The 19,636-nt window shown below is 40.5% G+C and overlaps 1 protein-coding gene across 2 annotated transcripts in view; it reads right to left on the reverse strand.

Annotated features, from left to right (window-relative positions):
- TBC1D9 (TBC1 domain family member 9) overlaps positions 1-19,636 on the reverse strand; it is an 84,974-nt gene that overhangs the window by 26,245 nt on the left and 39,093 nt on the right. For both annotated transcript variants that reach the window (XM_084625364.1, XM_084625365.1), the window contains exons 4-10: positions 17,636-17,864; positions 16,129-16,390; positions 14,938-15,145; positions 10,850-11,056; positions 7,578-7,748; positions 6,848-6,998; positions 3,395-3,609 (exon numbers count right to left, since the gene is read on the reverse strand). In XM_084625364.1, the coding sequence (XP_084481490.1) occupies positions 3,395-3,609; positions 6,848-6,998; positions 7,578-7,748; positions 10,850-11,056; positions 14,938-15,145; positions 16,129-16,390; positions 17,636-17,864 (1,443 nt within the window). The remainder of the gene's footprint in view (positions 1-3,394; positions 3,610-6,847; positions 6,999-7,577; positions 7,749-10,849; positions 11,057-14,937; positions 15,146-16,128; positions 16,391-17,635; positions 17,865-19,636) is intronic.

Raw genomic sequence — 19,636 nt, forward strand, 5'->3', positions numbered from 1 at the left:
CCTCTTGTTTTCCACAAAGAAGGCATTCTTTATTAAACATATGAAAAATGTGTGTTCTGAAGGCTACAGCTGAGGCTTTGAAACTGCTGTGCAATGTATCATTAGTACTATGGTCCATGGAGTCTTTTGGAAGGAAGTCCCCTTATGCAAGTGTGACTATGTCTTTGACTGGTGGACCTACTGCTGCAACAACCTTAGACTCCCCAAACTTATGAAATTTCTTTGTTTTATATAAAACATTTTAGTTTAATCAGATATCCTCATTTCAAACTTATCAACAGGAAATGTGTCTAATAATGCTTGAAGAGGAAGATATTTTATTAACATTAATGAGTTCCTTGCAAGCTACTGCCAGACATCCTTGTAGGTTTTTGTGTTTTGTTTTGGTTGGGATTTTTTGTGTCCAATGCATGTGTGGTACTTCTTCCCTGACTGTTTATAGGGAGGAGGTAGTACACTATTTATCCTGGCACGGTGACCACACAATAGAGCAGGGGTGGGCAAACTTTTTGGCCCGAGGGCCACATTGATGTGCAAAACTGTATGGAGGGCCGGGTAGGGAAGGCTGTGCCCCCCCAAACAGCCTGGTCCCTGCCCCCATTCGGCCCTCCCACTTCCCGCCCCCCTCAGAACCCCCGACTCATCTAACCCCCCCCACTCCTTGTCACCTGACTGCTCCCTCCTGGGAGCCCCCTGCCCCAAACCGCCCCCCCGGGACCCCACTCCCCATCTAACCCCCCTGCTCCCTGTCCCCTGACCTATCCACACCCCCTACCCCCTGACAGCCCCCCCACCCAGGATTCCCACGCCTATCCAACACCCCGTTCCCCGTTCCCTGACTACCCCCCCACAGAACCTCCGCCCCATCCAACCACCCACTGCTCCCTGTCCCCTGATTGCCCCCCGGGACCCCCTACCCAACCCCCCCCCCACTGCGCATGCCACCGCCACCCCCTTACCATGCCCCTCAGAGTGGCAGGAGCTCGCAGCCCCGCTGCCCGCGCGGCGGCATATCCACATGGCAGGGGGAACAGCAGGGGAAGGGCCGGCAGTGAGCCTCCCGGGCCAGGAGCTCAGGGGCCGGGCAGCAGCGTCCCGCAGGCCAGATGTGGCCCGCCGGCCATAGTTTGCCCACCTCTGCAATAGAGGAAGGGATACTGTTGATACCGATACCTCAATTGTGGAGGTAGCTTGCTAGACGTCTCCAGGGAACATGGAAGGCTGCCTTGCCTGCTTCCCCAGGCTGCAAAACGTCCAAGTAAGTGTAGTAGGGGCAACTTAGTACAAACTCAGGACTTTACACAGGAAAACAGACTCCCTTTGAACATGGGAAGGGATTTCTCACTTACCCCTCTGTAATCCCCTTGTGGCGCAGAGGGATGTGGAATCCTCATGTGCCTCTGTTCTGGTCACAGACTGAGTGACCTCCTAAGGCTTTAATGTGGAGCCAGCTCGGGGAGCAGGGGAGGGGTGGAGAGAGAGAGAGAGAGACACACACACACACCCCTTTCCCTGGCAGAGCAAGGAGTTATTGCTGATGATCAGAAGGCACAACTCCCATTCTGCTGCTGTCTGAAATCTGAGCTCATCCCCTGGCACAGTGCGGGTTCTTGGGCTGAAACTCAGAAAGCCCCAGGCACACTTTCCATTCCTCTGCAGCCAGAGGCAGAGCTGCACAGGAGGAACAGGCTCCTCTGCAAGCCTCAACATGCTGAAGTGTGTGGGAGAGGCAATGGGAATGATACAGAGCACCGTGATCCTAGGAGACAAGCCCTAGCAAACACTCCCTCAGGGGACAAGGCCAAGGAGGAGGGGTCTTACCCCGGATTTTCACCTCATTTGTTCATTAACAATACTTGCAAAGACACACTTGCTTTTGCTTCTTGGAAGTTTTTGGTGTTTGCAAGACTTACCCCAGAGTTAATCCCGATTCACAGTGGGAGGAAGAGCCTCTGCTTCTTTCCCCAGGGAGCTGCAGGGTAGGGGAAACTCTGGATCCTTTCAGGGTTTTTACCCCTTCCAGCACAGATCTGTTCTGCGACCAACCCCCTGAGCTGGCCAGATAGCTTCCTCCTTGTCCTCAGATGCTCTCCCCGAAAATTCAGAAGCAAATGATTGGTCTTTTCTGCACTGGAGTCATGGCTTCTCAGGACAAGGTGGGAACCTGACATGCCAGTCTGATTCTGAGCCCCATGCCCTAGCAGTGCAAAGGTAGGCTGGCTGGTCACAGGCAGGGCATCATTCACCCTCTGTAGAACCTGTAAGTGCTGCCTCACAAAGGCAACACGGATTAGATTTAAGCCAGGTGTTTGCAAGACAGCTTTGCCATGCTTGAGTGGGGGCAGAGGAGTCCAGCAGGGAGGTGCTGCAATGGCAGATCCAGGTGGTAGGAACCACAGTGCTGCTATTTATCTAATCTGGGGGAAGAGGAGGAGGAAGGTTATAAGTCACAACTGCCTGAAAACAAAGCAAAGGAAAGGTTTTAAAATTAAATGGTCTGGAGAAACTGAACCACCAATTTGTTCCACTTTTGAAAGGAGAAAATCGGTTGCTTGTCCTGAGCTGAAGGGCAGAGTTTAATCCTGGAGCCTCCAGCAACAACACTGGGCTGCCGCTGAATTCCACAGGTGGGAGCAATAAATAGCCCATGAGTAATGAACGAGGAGAGAAGCTGTGCAACAGGCAAAAATGTTACTAAAAGGACTTTCAGGGTCATTCACAGAACATCCCTTATTAAGAGTTCATTCTGACACTTTTTGATTATTATTTTAATTAGATGCACTTGGGGACAGATCCTTAGTCATCCTTACACTGGCCACTATATTTATGGGCACACAAATCTGCATATACAAACCAGTATGCACAACCAGTTAGTGCCTCTGGAACCTGAGCTTGCGAACAGTTATGCTAGCATAGACTCCTGTGCAGAGTCCAACTGAAGTGAAGAGGACTCTGTGTAGATCCAGGGTTCTCAAACTGAGGGTTGTGACCCCTCAGGGGGTCGCAAGGTTATTATATGGGGGAGTCACAACCTGTCAGCCTCCACTCCTAAACCCTGCTTCTCCTCCAGCATTTATAATAAAGTTAAATATAAAAATGTGTTTTAATTTATAAGCGGGGGGTGGGGGGGTCACACTCAGAGACTTGCTGTGTGAAAGGGGTCACCAGTGCAAAAGTTTGAGAACCACTTATAGATGCATGAGTCTGTACTAATGCAACTCTTTGCAGGATCAGGGTTTTGTGCAAACAAATCGGGAACCTAAATGTTCATGTGCATGATCAAATATATCAACTGTGTACATTAGCATGCAGCCACTGATTGAAAAACCAACAAAATAAATAGACAGGAATAGGAATTCTAGATCTTGAAAAGATGGCAAGACATTTCCATTACCTGACAATATCCTATGTTTGGATTTCTGAAAGCATAAGCTGTTAATACTCTCCTCAGGGCAGCAATACCCATCTCATTCTGGAATGCAGGGTGCTCTGGGAGAGAGCGGTGCAAATCTCTCTCAATCTCTTCTGTGGCAAGGTTATACTTCCCCATAGATTTCTCCACGAGGTCCTCATAATAGCCAGGGTGGGTGGCCATCTCATTAATGGCTCCTAGGAGCAGGAGAGAGCAACAACAATGAAGCAGGATAATTAAGTAAGGGCTAACAGACATAGTATAGTCACATTATTTTCTTTTGTTCCCTTAGTTCAGACATCTTGAATGGAAATTTTAAAATAGAAACAAAGTTTGAAAATACGTTTAAAATGTTATAATTTTAAAGAGGATAAATTTGGCCTGGCACTCATAAAAACACCAGCTGGTTGCCTTTTCCTTTGGGTACATTTTAAAAAGCGGTTTCACATAATGATAAAAGACAAAAATAAACCCTTTCCTTCTGTAGGGCAGAAATGCTCAGCATGCTGAACAGCAGTGGAGCTTTAACAGCTGCCACCACCACAGTGTCCTTCCCCAGACTGGAACGATCTGTATGCTACTGGTAGCACACTCCTAGCCTACTGGCTGGCACCCTGTTCACATGCAGACTACCACGAGACCACCAGCCACATCTATCTCTAAGTCATTTACAAAATAGCTGCTGGTTCTATAGAGCTTTTCATCTTCAGAGCAATTTTTAAAACATCGTTCAGTCAATTCTCACAGCATCCCTGTGAGCACATAGTATTATCCTTATTTTGAAGAGAAAAAAAGAAGCAGGGAAGTTAACTGACTTTCCCACAGCTACAGAAAGAGTCAGTGCTGGAGCCAGGATTAGAACTCCGGAGATCCAGATTTGCAGCCCTGTGTTCAAACCATTAGACCACACCTTCCTCAACCAAAAAGTCTCTATTTAAAATAACACCAACCTTTTTTCTGTCCAGTATACCTGCTCCCTCTCCATGACAAATATCTCCACCTATAGGTCAGTTTTAATTTAGTTATGAAACATGGTTAAGGTTTGACCTACTTCAAAAACTAGAACCATATCTGAAATGAGTTTAGAGGACAACTGTGTTGGTACCAGGAGACCAGGTATAGATGTATCTGTAGCATATACAGGGACTTATTGTCCAGAGTTTTTTCCTTAATGTGAATTATTTCCCCTTTTCATTTTAAGCCATTTAAACTGTTTTAACTCTGGTAACTAGTGCATGTTAGGCTAACTATCTTCCTCCAGTTGATTTGTTCCCCAGACACTAATGGACATCTTTGCTCATCCATGGGCTATGCTGTCAATCCGTCAAGACACAGAAGGATGCATCACATTTATATAAATGTGAGCAAATTGTAGCTATCCTATCTACGAAGGTCAAATCTGTACAGATTGTATCAACCACCTCTTTTTGACCTCACTTTAGCTATGATGCAAATGATCATCCCCTCTTACACTGTAATAGCTGTTTAATATATGTTTGAGGGGGTTCTATATTTTAAACCATTAATTCATTTTACACAAGCAAAGTATAAACTTGAATAACTGACAGATAACAAGCAATTACCAAAGGATAAAAGGTCAAGTGGCTGACTGATGTTCAAACTACATGTCGAAGTCTGAATAGGGAAGTCTGCTTTCACTGTCTATGCAAATTGGAATAGCCATCTAGAAGCTAAGATAGCTGAACATAAGAACAGCCATATTGGGTCAGACCAAAGGTCCAGCTAGCCCAATATCCTGTCTTCTGACAGTGGCTAATGCCAGGTATTCCAGAGGGAATGAACAGAACAGGTAATCATCAAGTGATCCGTAGACTAGGGACACCATCCCTGCCCATCTTGGGCTGAGAGTCATTGAACCAAACTGCAAACCCTGTATATAATGGAAACCACTTCAAGCCAAGGGTGCGACAGCAGCACCAATGGCTCTGCTACGTTTGATTCTCCACCTGCAGGAGTAAGGTTCCTTCTGAGGGACCTTATGCCAGTGGTGTAAGTCAGAGATGCTCCTGTGCAGCCCTAGCTTCACTTGACCATACAGCCCTGAGTTAAGGAGCTGCAACTGGCTCACTGCAGCACCCTCTCCCATCCCTTCCATCTCACTGCAGCTCAGAAAGAATGGAGAATCAAGCCGTTGACATACAGTGGTTTAATAATTTAAAGGATCATCCATTTTCTAAGTGCATAAAGATAGTCTGGCTTACAAGACAGAACAAAGGGCCTGGAGCTTGGAATTCCTGAGTTCCAATCTTTGCTCTGCCAATGACTCATTGAGAGACCTTGAGCAAATTATTTAACCTCTTCATATTGGTTTCCCTATCTGTAAAGTGGGAACAATACTTGCCAGCCACACAAAGGTGCTAAGGAATAGAGTTATTATATAGCATGTTCCAGCTGCAAAGCACAAAATATTACTACTCATTATTAAGGATAAGATTTTGCCACAGAGATCACAGAAGTCATGGATTCCATGACTTTCAGAGACCTCTAAGACATTTTTTGCCTCAGCCCCGGGCCCTGGGGCAGTGAAGCTGAAGCTATTAGCTGCTGTGAGCCCGGGAGCTCTGAACTGTCCTAGGTGACAGGGGCCCTGGAGTTTAAGCTGCTGTGGGTAGTGGAGGTCTTGCAGCTCTCAGCCACCACAGCCAGCGGGAGCCCTGGAGCTCCAAGCTACCTGCCCTGGAGTTGTCAGCCGCTGGGTGCGATGGGGCTGCAAAACTGTCAGCTGCCATCACGGGCGGTGAGGGCTGGAGCTTTTAGTCTCTCCCTCCCCCACCTATTTTTAGTAAAAATCACAGACAGGTCACAGGCTTCTGTGAATTTTTGTTTATTGCCTGCAACCTGTCCATTACTTTTATCAAAAATAACCATGACAAAATCTTTACCACACTCATTATATATGAGTGACAGAATCAAGACATCCTCACAAGTTAACCTGGTCAAAACGTACAAACAACTTGGCAGTTTCATTGGGTCCAGGCTCAGTGAATACCTTGTTTATAACATTGCTCTGAAGAGACCTGTAACTTCATTGTTTTGACCTGCTCCTCTACTTGCCGAGGGATTTTTAATTTTCGTTTTTGAGGCCTCAAACCACTGTAAATTCTTCAAGGCATGGACTGGTATCATTTTGTGTAGCACTGGGTACACTGGGCCAGATTTTCAAAGGTATTTAGGTGCCTATAGATGCAGGTAGGTACCTCTGGGATTTTCAAAAGCACCTAAATCAGGTTAGGTGGCTAACTCCCACTGACTTCAATGAGAGTTAGCCACCTAACCTTATTTAGGTGGTTTTGAAAATCCTACTAGGTGCCTCCCTGCACCTTTCGGAGCCTAAATACATTTGAAAATTCAGCCCAGTGCCATCTCTCATACTATAGCTCATGACCTATGACAAGGTTCTAAACTGGAACCTACCTGAAAGCAGCAGCCAAAGTTCCCCTCTCATGATTTCTGGAATGCCTTTCAGCACAAGGTCTCTTGTTTTCTCTGTCCGATACATGCAGAGACCCTGACCATACTCAGCAAAGTGAATCTTCCAGGCTTGTTCTTTCAAAAACTCTTTTGCCTAAAAATAAATAAGTTCTGAGAAGGTGTAGTAGCATTTTGGATGCATTAACTGTTAGAAGAAAAAAGAAAAGTGCCCAAGCCCCATAACTAACTTTAATTATTAGGAATAGGAGGGAGGAAGTAGTCTAGCCATAACCTGATTCTCTAATTTCATGTTGCTCTCTCCCATTTCTTATTTCTCCCCAGCACATCTTGCTATAACGAGTCTTGAAAATAGGTACGAAAGCCACAGGAAAAATACTGTATAACAAACTACACAACATACTATTAGTTCTTTAACAGTTACGGAAAGGATGCCCTGAAACTGTCCCCAAATCTTAAATACATTATCACGTTGCACGAAATGCTTTTGAGTTTTGGCATGCGTTATGGGGAAATTCTGCTACTAAAGTACTAGGAGTTTATTTTCTGAAAGATACCATCACTGCAGGTGGTTAGCAGTGCAAACTCTTTTTGGCCAGCAACAGGGAAAAGTTAAACAACTCATTCTGGAATGTTAACTTTTAAAAAACTTCATTTAAAAACCAAAACACTTTTCTAATCTGGCACAGTTTACAAAAACAGCAGCGAGATCTACCAATTTTGGGTTGAACTCCTCAGGCGACCTCCGTCGATACATCGTCATTAAGGCCTGCGTTGCTGTTGGAATACTGTTACCATTGAGATTGAACTGTCGCTCTCCATCTGCTTCAGAGCCGAGACTTCTTTGAGGGCTGGAGGAAACTATACTACTTGGTCTTGAATACACCTGTAAAAACCAACAGCCACAAGCTGTTCATGGGTGAGAGATTGAGAATTTTGCTTATACTGCACTGAAATTATGGACTCCTAAACGCCAACTCAGTTTGAGCAAATCAAACCTCCAAGGTGCAGCTCAAGGGTAAGCATCTGGTAGCAGCAATTAAACTAATTTCAAACAATGAAATGAATTTTTAGTTTTCCAATCAAATCAGTTCTAAGCATTTACTTCAACACACCAAAAATCTAACCATACAATTGAGCTGGTTTTAATTTTTCAGTGACTAAGATTATATACTTGAAGTTGCAGAGGCAAGGTTGTTAAAAATTATGCACCCAAAGACATTCTACGTTAATTTCTACAGACAATAAAATGACTCATCTAACAGGATGTTTTGCACCACTGTATAGAAATACCAAATTACAACAGAATTTTTCTCTTGTTCTTTCTTGTTTTTATTAAAAAAGCAGAGGAATTTCACAATGGCCAAGATTTTGAAATGTTATTAGTAACTTTGAATGACCAACCTGAGGCACTTTAAAGGAAGTTTTCCAACACAAAATGGTAATTTGACAGAATAAAGATGTTTGGCGGTTTCCTGCCAGCCCACTAGCGGGCATGCAGCTTGACTTCCCAGATGGCCATCTCCCTGCCCAGAATTTTTCAAAAAATTCTGTTTCAGTTCTCTCAAAATAGAATTTTTCAATATTCCATTCCATGGAAAATTTTGCATTTCCGATTCTTTGATCTGATCTGGAATGAAATTTTTTTTTAAATGAAAAATTTCTGCAGAACACAAATTCCAGTTCTGGCACAGCTCTACTGAAAACCTTTACTCTTAAAATCAGTCCCCTTTAAGGGGCCTCATGTTGAACACCTCAAAACAGAGGTTTCCATGATCACTAGTCACCTTTTAAAATCTTGGCTAATAACAATGGTATCTTTTCCACAGTATTTGACTCAATGAAAATGTTTACAGAAAACAAATGTGGTTTAGAATGAATTCCTGCAATCATGCCATTGAAATTCTCAATCATTTAATTAAATCTTAGAAGGTAATTTGATAAAAATATGAAAAATTTGAAATGATCATAATACATAGTACTTATCTAGCTTTTACACTGAAACAGTTTAATATTAAACTCAAAAGCCAACAAAAAACATACAAAGACCTTAAAATTATTATTATTTATATTACAGTGGCCCTTGCATGCTGCAGCCAGGATTGGCATCCCACTATGCAAGGTGCACAAATAGGTTCCAATTAATGTTTTGGTTAGAATAAGCGGAATCATTTGTGATGAAAGGGACTCCATAACTGTCAGCATTCTACAAATTTTACAAAGCTGATTTCATATATACATATACACTAATATATACACACACATATACACTTACACACCCTAATATACACACACACACACGAAATATATTTATAGGTGTATTACAATTACATATGCACTTAAATTACTTCATATCGATTACTATATATTACTGAAAAGCAGTCTTTAATCAACCAAATATTTTATACAACAGCAGAAAACAAAAAATATATTGGTCAATTGATACTACCTGTGCAGGAGAAATTTTAGATAGAAAATAATTATCCAGTGAGGACTTGGCCAGGACACTAAAGTTAACAAAATCTCCTCTCACCAAAAAAAAAAAAAAGTTAAATGGGATTTTTAACAAATGACTTTGGTTTTAAGACCTAGACAATAAGCAGCACAGAGCCACTTAGCATCATGTTGTGCCAAGGGTTTAGTATGGATTCAGAGCAAGAGCTCTACATAATAACCAATATCACTTCCTGCAAAGCCCTGTTTTTGTTTCGGAACATTGTGATCTCATCAGATCTGTCAAACCAATCAATCAATCTGAGGCAGTATGGCAGACTCATTTCACATGACGCTAATACTCTGGGTGTTTAGTTTCTGTCTCATTTCACCTTTGATAAAAACTAAAATCTGTATGCTTAAAGTGGCTTACATATCTTTTTTTTAATTTTTTTTTAAATAAACAATGACTACCTTTACACCAGTAAAAAAGGGAGACAGTTCAAAATTGGACCATATGATTTTAGAGCTTTATTTTCTGTTAAAATGTTTAAAAGTCTAGTGGCAATGGAGCAGCAATTTAAGATTGCTCAGGTTAAAAATCCTTATTTTCAGAATTAAAATGTAATCTTGGGCAAGTGAGGAGTTATACAGAAGGTGACAGTTTAAGGCAACACCTGTTCATTTCTTCCAGGTGCTACAACAGTTAGAATTCATTTGGAACTCACATAAGTTGACAGTTGTCATATTTTTACTGAATGTTCCACCACAGTAATTTTAAAACATGGAAGGAGGAATTTGAGCTGCTCTTCTGTACAGATGATGGTAGATACTCAATGGCCAGTTAAAGGTCTTATTTACAAGCTGTATTCAGGATATTAGAGAGACAAGGCGGGTGAGGAAATATCTTCTGTGGGACCAACCTCTGTTGGTGAGAGAGAGAGACAAGCCTTCAAGCCACACACTTACTGGACTGGAAAAGAGCTCTCTGTGGCTTGAAGGCTTGTCTCTCTTACTAACAGAAGTTGATCCAGTAAAAGATATTACTTCATCCACCTTGTCTCTCTCATTTACAAGCTTGCAAAACACCCAGCACTAAAAATTGGAGCCTCTAATCATAGAATATCAGGGTTAGAAGGGACCTCAGGAGATCATCTAGTCCAACCCCCTGCTCAAAGCAGGACCAATCCCCAATTTTTGCCCCAGATCCCTAAATGGCCCCCTCAAGGATTGAACTCACAACCCTGGGTTTAGCAGGCCAATGCTCAAACCACTGAACTATCCCTCCCCCATCACACAGCAGCTAACGCCATTGTCAAGGAGAGTTGGCAAGTTGGGAATTTTTTCCCCAGGTTTAACCCTAAAAATAGATTCCAGAGTCATAATATTTCAATCTGTAAGATGAAGATATGAGGGTCTTAGCAGAAATGACTTAAGTTTTTATAAGCGTTAGTCTTTACACAGAAATCTCAAGAAAATGTCTCACACATGGACAAAGAAACTACAGTTAAATTCTCTTCTGTCAGTGAAATGAATTACATTTTTTCCACACACCTCATCATCCGAACTGTTGTAACTTCCAGCAATCTCTTTTTCAGAGTATGTTTTTGGAGTAGTTTGTAGAAGGAAGTCAGAGATCCTTTGCACAAGAAAGTCTCTATCCTTCAAGTTGGCAAAGAGAAATGTCATTTTGTTTTTAGTGCTGATGGATAATGGGCTGGGCAACACACTAGAGCTGTCTGCCTTTTCCACTACTGACACCTAGGGAGAAACAATAACCACTGGTCATGGCTTTTCAACAGTTACCTTGATAAGCACCATTTTCAAAGTTGAATCTTAGGGATCATCTTTGAAACCAATGCAGCAGTTTCTAGTACACTTTTCTTTTTCTTTTTTTTCCTTTCTTTTTTTTGCATTTTTTATAGACAAAATTGGCATCATCATGCATCACTACTCCTACTAAAAACAGCATCTGTAGTGAAACAAAGATCTCTGCACTGAAAACAGAAATTGATGGGAAGCCCTGGTGTAGGTGAACAACAGTCTTTTCCAACGCAAGCCCCTTGCTTTCATGAAACAAAAGCATGGCTTTGTAGGCTCTAGATCGTCACACCTTACTTAGTTTGTTATATCATACTTTATCTTTAATAGGTTTTCAGTACAACCGCCACATTTCCACAGTATGTGTCCTATGAGCTCCCTAGAGGCCACACAGTGCTCTCCTACTCAGAGTTACAAAGCGAAGTACAGAGTGTGCCCCTCAAGTGCTACTTTTTCCTGACTCAGCAAGATTTCAGAGGATCACAGCCTCATAAGGTAAGCTGTACCTTTGATATTTCAGCCAGGGCCTCAGCTGATGCTGCTTTATTATGCTAGCTCTGTGCAGAAGTGCATTTGGTGGATTTTGTTATATTAAACTAAAAAATGGAAACTTTTTTTGGCTTTAATGGTGAATAAACATGTCTTAGAATCTACCTCTAATTTACTGCTGACAATAAATGCAAAGAACTATTTACAATTTTTAAACACTAAATCACTGGACCAGATACTCCAACCCACTATGAATACAGACATCTATTCCAAGGACTTCTTTCTACAACATCAAGGAACCTGCAATAAGTAGGGAACTTTCCCCATCTCGTCCTCTCCCCAGGAATCTCTTCAAAATCTGGAGAAGGGCAAGATGCTTTTTCTTGTAAGGATTTTGTCTGGCTTTCTGTTGTTAATTATATATTCACTAATCAAACTCCACCCTGTATGCAGTATTCAGAGCAAAACCTACAAAGCACAGCTCAATATTTCCATCAAGCTTCCGGAAAGGTAAATCACAACATAGAACACCCACTGATCAATTATACACAAACTATAAATGTGTGATGTATGTTCTATGCTCGACTGATTATGCAGTTAAAAAAACAAAATCAATCAAGTTCACAGAAAGACCTCTTCTCCAGAGCATACAGCACAGCTGTAAGTGCTTTTAACCATCACTTTTATACATGGATCAGAATCTTCTAGGTAATAAAAACTGCATTAGGCATTTCAAGATAAGAGAGAGCACATTTTGGTTTACCAAGGTTTTTTTTTTTTTTTTTTAAAGTAGCAATCCATGATCAGACATTAGCACAATACCTTAATGTTTCATTAGTTAAAAGGGCTAGATAATTTGTTTTTCATTTAACATCTCCTCTGAAGTTGTATTCAAAGACTGCAATACATAGCTCAGTCTCAAAATATTTCCCATTCTCCTCCCCAACCAACCCAAAAACCTTCTGTTTTTCAATGAACTATAAATCAGCTCTTTATTAATGCAAAAGAGCCTCATTAACAATATATTTAAGTTAACTAAAGAGAAATATTCCTATATTAGGTTTCAGAGTAGCAGCCGTGTTAGTCTGTATCCGCAAAAAGAACAGGAGTACTTGTGGCACCTTAGAGACTAACAAATTTATTAGAGCATAAGCTTTCGTGGGCTATAGCCCACTTCATCAGATGCATAGAATGGAACATATAGTAAGATTATATATATAAAACACACACATACAGATAAGTTGGAAGTTACCATACAAAACTGTTATTATCACTACAAAAGTTTTTTTCTCCTGCTGATAACAGCTCATCTTAACTAATTAGCCTCTCACAGTTTTGTATGGTAACTTCCAACTTATCTGTATGTGTGCATATCTTACTATATGTTCCATACTATGCATCCGATGAAGTGGGCTGTAGCCCACGAAAGCTTATGCTCTAATAAATTTGTTAGTCTCGAAGGTGCCACAAGTATTACTATATTACTTTTCCGTTCCACTTAAAGAGCTGTCTGAGGGCATTCAACACAGAGGAAGCACAGATAAACACAGCGCCAGACTGGATGGGTTATAGCCAGGATGCTGTAGCATCAGCAGAAGCCACAGCAGACATGCTTCCTTCTTAATGACAGCAGACAATCACCTACTCCCCTCTCCAAGTGCAGACACATGCCCACCTAAAGCATTGGTCCTTGAGGCTGTGGCTGCTGATGGGAGTGAGTGGTGCACTCAGAAAATGAAAATTTTACTTTCTGACCGCTGCTCCAGGGCAGGTGCTTCTAAAGGTTATTGGGCCTGAATGCCTTTGTGCCTATCTGCAAAGGTGTTTCTTTGCTCTAGTAAGTCAGAAAAGGCTGGAACTTAGGGCCTGATCCAAAGCCACATGGAGTCAATAGAAAGCCTCCCACTAACGTCAAAGGGCTTTAGATCAGGCTCTTAAAGTGCTGCAAACACCAAGTTTATTATTGTTTTTAATGTCATAATTACTGAACAATAAACCTCAACAGTTTACACAAAACTTTTAATAGTTAATATGTATTTCCTCTGAGAGGCCATCTGAATCCAATGCTGATAGCTATAGCTATCAGAAACAGCTGCCAGTTCCACATCCAAAAGAAACTACAGTGCTTCACAAAGGCATGTGGATTTTATACCCACACCCCAAGATATTTTCTCCACTAAACTTCATTGGCACAGTTCATTGCTCCTCTTGAAGTCTCTGTAAACGGAGCACTGTGAATTTAAGGTCTGATTGTGAACCGCCAGGATTTAAAAACACTGATACATACCACTGAGAAGCTGGACTTTGAAGTTTCCAGTGGAATAGCATTTGATTTTTTCTTAGTGATTTGTGAAAAATAGTACCTCAAAATAATCAGTAGTTTTTCAGATTAGGCAAAAATATAGGCCATTTCTCATATGGGCTGGGATGCGTTTAGCATTCCAAGCATCCTGGGCCAACCTGCCCTGGCTACACAGCAAGTTACACTCTTACTTCCCAGTTAAGTCACCATTTTAAACAAATTTCCACATCCCAAAAGGCATGCAAGCCATACAATTTTCTCCCCATCACAACACAATTACATAGAATTTTTAATTACAATATGCTTAAATTACTTTTATTATTAGGATAATTTTAAGTTCATATTAAAATACAAAGGTTGCGTCTATCAATCAGGAGTATTCTGTAGCAGTTTATTTTAAACACAAATGCTTCAATGTAGATTTTAAATTGCAGGCAACCATATTTAAAAGTAAAAGACCACTGTGCAAATATGCAAATAGGAAACTAACAAAAAATTGACTAATGTTGCCTATATGAAAACTCTTCCCCACCCCTAAAATACCAACCGAAGCCATTCTTCATAAGAAGCAATTCACTGTGTTACCATTTCTTTAAAACTGGCCAGGCTGGCCCAGGATGCTATTAAGCATTTCTGTTTAAAACAGACATTCAAATCTTACCATTTGACAGTATTTTTATTGAAATAGGTGCTGTTGGTCACCTCTAAAGAAGTTTAATGCCCCACTTGGCTGGATGGACAAAATCCATGCTGTTGCCCTTAAGTATAAAGAATATAAACCAGGGAAGATAGAGGAATCCTGAGGGCTGGAAGGAGGAATAGGAAAGAGTCCCTGTGAATCATAGTTGTGTGCGCATAAAACTAAAGTTGCTACTAAACTGGTGCTACTTTGTTTACCACACTACCATGATGTGACAACAGGACAAAGGGATTAAACAGCTTCCCAGCATAACGAAAATGAATGCTCAGATCCATCTTAAAGGTAGACAAGTAAAACAATTTACTGTAGATATTCAGAATTGACACTCACCTCTCGAAGGGGGATAATGAGGCTACATAAGTTCTCCTCCTTACTCGTAAAGCAGATGTAATTTGTAGAAACAAACATCTGACCCAAAATGTGCATTTTATTAAATGGAGTCCACAAGGTGCAATCTGTGTGTCCATCTAATTTCTCATCTTTGGGAAGTCGGAACAGTGCACGGTATCTCTCACTCTTTGCTCTAGCATCAAGATCCCTAAAGACAGTGTTTTAGGATATACAATATTTACATAAAAATACATTTCAGATATGTCTTTGCAGGTCACATAGTAAATATATACTTGGAACCCATTTATTTATGTAGCTGTACACAAATGTGAAAAAAATCATTAGGAAAGTTATTTCTATGAGACAGCTTTATTAATATCTTGGTACAGGTACAGCCTTGGAATTTCTTAATCGTCTATAGATCCATGGTAGGTCTTTCTAATGTGCTACATATATTCTATCACTGTTTAACACGAGGGAGTAGTGTTAAAAAAAAAATTAGAGTGAGACAATGCACCTCAATTGTTACTATGTAACAAAAGAAATGCAACTAAAATAGAAGCTAGACTACAATACGTTTCATTAATATATTTAAAATGTAAAAATAATTAACAAGGAGCAATTCAGCTACACTGTAATAATACCATTAGAGAGAGAGAGAGAGAGAAATAGAAATACTTTCTGTATTGCATTTGGCACTTTTGACTTTTCTTTTTGGCTCTGTTTTACTGTCAGATGTAAGAGTTACAAGCAATAAGTTCTGGACAGAACAAACTAACTATACCCACATCTGTTTGCCAGTTATAGGACTAAATACGCACAAATGGGCTTGATTCTCATTTATGTTAAGACCCCTTTACATGGCTCTGGCAGGGTAAAAGGGCCTTAAAGTGGGTATGCGTATGCATTGTAAGGCCCCTTTAAATGGTCATAGCCTTTTAAATGTTACTCAGTGTATATGAGAATCTGGCTCAAATGTTCTATTCTTATTTTGGTAACATGCCTATAAGGCCTAGGCAGATTTTTCCATATCCACCTTCGATGGCAGACTAAACAATGGTGTTTAAGTTACTCTCCATCTCTCACTATCACTACAAAACAATAATGCTTCTTGAATTAAAAACTACTAGACAAAATTTGGAAGTAAAAGGGTATATGAGGTCCTAATGATTAGAAGTCAGTGTTACCAACCGTTTCAGTGCAGATACTTTTTTAGGAGATTTCTTTTTCAGTTTTGGTAATGACTTGTCTTGTTCAAATCCTTCGTTATCCAAGAGCTGTCTCATAGCTATGTTGGCAAGCTGTTCCATTAATTTGAATGTCTCACTGATATTGAGGAATACCGAGAAGTAGTGTTCACTTGACCTTGTGCTCACTTTGATCATGTCAGGAAAAAGCAGCGTAGCATTCTTCTCAAGCTGAGTGATATCAACCCAGCGGATCACTAACTTTGCTGAACAAAGAAAACAGAAAAGATTCAGCACAAGAATGAATCATGAAAAAAGGCTGGCACCCCAAAGCATTTTTCCTCCTTCGTGTGAGAGGGAGGGCATTAGTTCACCGATTTGATATTGTGTGTGTCACAGAATGAATTCAGATTGGATTTTCTTCTATCTTGGCAAGGTGGAAGAACAGAACAAGCAGAGCAGCCAACTTGGCAAAGCAAAAAAGATAAAATTTGGCCTCCTTGTTACCTAATGTTTCAGTGTGATTTATTTATATATGAAATATTACACACAGACACATGCACCATGATAGTGAGGGATCACAAAGGCCATATTTACCTCTTTTCTTTGCCAAGATGTCTGCCCAGACTCTGATCTCCCTCTGCCCCACTATGAGGTCAGCAAATGCAATCTGGGCACACCAAATTGGCTGCTTACTACACTGCCTCTAACATGCAGAGAGGTCAACTAATAGAATCATGTTTTTCAAAAAGTTTGTGAAAGGCCTTACTTTAACAATGATTCAGTGTACCAACAGCTGTGACAAAAATAAACTGAATTTATAAAAAGACCATAGGGATATTCATATAAATCTGTATGTAGACAGCAGCTCTTGCCATGGAAGCAATTGTTTGTCAATCATTCAATTTCAATTGTCAGACTGCTTTATTTTAGGATTACATATGAGGCAAAATGACATTAATTGTAATAAGTTATTCTGCGCTTTATTATAACTTTACATGGTATCTTCACTGTGTTTTGGTCAATAGTATCAGGTATCATTCAATTTGTCAGAGAGAACCATTAAGTTTTGCTTTATAGTAAGACACATACAGAGTACCATATATTGTCCACAGGATATTTGAATCTGCTCAGAGGTCTGGAGTATTAGTAGTCATCCTGATGGAGATGTATTTGGGGGCTGAGTGACAGTGAAGCAGTCAAAGGCGTAGGGTACATGCAATTTATCATGAGGCTCTTCAACGGATTCCACAGATTCTACCGTGTATATGATTTTTATATTTATATATTCATAGAAGTATCAAAACAATGTTGAATTCTCTGTGTACCTGAACTACATGATTGGTGTGGTTCAGAAAGTTAGCTCCCTGGGGTAGGGATTATGTTTATTTAAATTTTTGCACAGGACCAAGCACTCTGTCAGTATCCAATAAATTAACAAAAATAAACTGCAGCAGATTTCCTATCCATCCTCAGATGGCCAGACTGACCTGCCATTGTTAAAAACATACCTTCTCTTCCCATGAGAAAGGAATAGAAGCAAAGATGGTTAATGCTGAGGTACATCCAGCCCTGACGGGGGACCTTCCCCTTCCAATAACTACAGGAGTAGTAGTTCACCAGTTTCTCTTCCTCTGGCATCCCAAACAGCTTGTGAAACTTCACTATGGCTTCTTTAAACTTTTCTGTGTCATCATCCTCTTTGATACCATTGATTTTGTTGTACTCTGCGATGATACCCTGAAGAGGAAGAAAACATGAAGGATGTTCGCCACCAAAAGATATTTGACATCTTTGTCAGACATTAAACTTTGAGTTTAAATGCCATGACCGTTACTCTGTTGTCAGAGAAGTCAGTTTCCCTCACCCTTACCTTTTCAGAATGTACTACCCACCTTCTGTTCATCAGTTATCTTCTATCCTACAAGCCAGACTTTCTGATGTCTTGACCTCTTACCTTGCTTATGTCCCAGATAACTATTCAATCACACTCCTGCATTTCTCAGTAGCACTACCCCAACTATTACACTAGTAAAGAGGTTAGGAGGAGTCACTGCAACTTGTCAAAAAAAGTTCACAAATATTGCATCTTCATTTTTTCCATCACATTTTGGTGAAAAATTGTAGAAAAACTGAATTTTGGAAAAATGTCAACCAATTCTAGTGAGTGCAGAGAGACTAGGTAAAAGAGACAAATGTGACTTTGATTGTAAGCTCTTTGGGGCAGGGATTGTCTTTCTGTTCTTGTTTGTACAGCACCTAGTACAATGAGGCTCATGTCCATGACTAGGGCTCCTAGATGCTACGTTAATATAAACAGAACACTATAGGAAAACAAAATGTTGTTACTTTTAGAACAAGGAGCAAGGAGAGAGGTATGGTTATCTCCAAGAAAGCACCTGGTCTTCTTTTGATTATCCCAACAGAATGTGGGAAACACCACATGCTATTTCATTCACGGTGTGGTGAGGGGATCAAAAACATAATGAAGAGCACAATTCAGATGCTGGTAGAGCTGTCCACTGGTTGAGAACAGGCTAATGGCAGCCCTGAAAGTGCTTTCCAGTTGTCCTGTTTTAAGCCACTGGATCTACCTCAAATACCCCCAACTTGATAGGACACCCATGTCCTTTTCCCCAGCCCATCCCAGGCACAAATATTGTTTGAGTAAATAGGAATGGACTTTCACTAGAGCAGAGGAGTTTTAGTCTAAATAAAAACAGATCAGGTAGAAACTCCACCATTGCTACTTTCTTAGTGATAAAAAATAACTTATGACCCTTCTTAATAGGTGTTAAATGAAAGGCTAGTACTTGGTAACTGAAAGGATAGAAAATTTCTTGTTTACTAATTGAACTATTACAACATGGAAAAAAAACCTAATAATCTAGAACATATCCCTTCTTTAACTTAAGGTTAAAAGGGAAAGTGATTTCATCCCTTTAGGTTAGCATAAACTACTTTGGGGAGCGTAGTGGGGGTGGTGAAGCCTTCTTTGTTGTGCAAACATGCAGTTGTACAGGAGTTTAAGTAGTAACACTCTTCTTAACAAAGCTGTGTTTGACACAATAGCGGTCTCATGGAAATAGGTATTTTAATGCTACAGGTTTAAACCATTTATAAAAGGGGTCTATTGTATTTATTTCTGATCTGCTACTGAAATTTACTGAAGCACAGCTGGGTTTTTAAGAGGTATAATTATTACATGAGAGGTTAGAATGGAATCAGATGGAGCCAACAGGCTTCATCACACACAGTTTATGTACCAGTATATATATTTTGCTTAGAAGTGAGATTCTGTGCAGAAATAACTACACTGGTAACCACCACCTTTATTTCAATATGACTGCATCCACGCTAAATATACCGGTGTAATTAAAGTGGTCCAATATTTGTGCATAGACAAAACCTATGTTATTCTTCTAAGTTTCTGTATGTAATAGAGGAAAACATTATTCATTCTAGACAGAGACAGAATTATCAGTTGTTTTAAGTGCTTAATGTTCTATTGG

This window comes from Lepidochelys olivacea (assembly GCF_965140295.1).
Source record: "Lepidochelys olivacea isolate rLepOli2 genome assembly, chromosome: 4".
In the NCBI taxonomy this organism is placed as follows: Eukaryota; Metazoa; Chordata; order Testudines; family Cheloniidae; genus Lepidochelys; species Lepidochelys olivacea.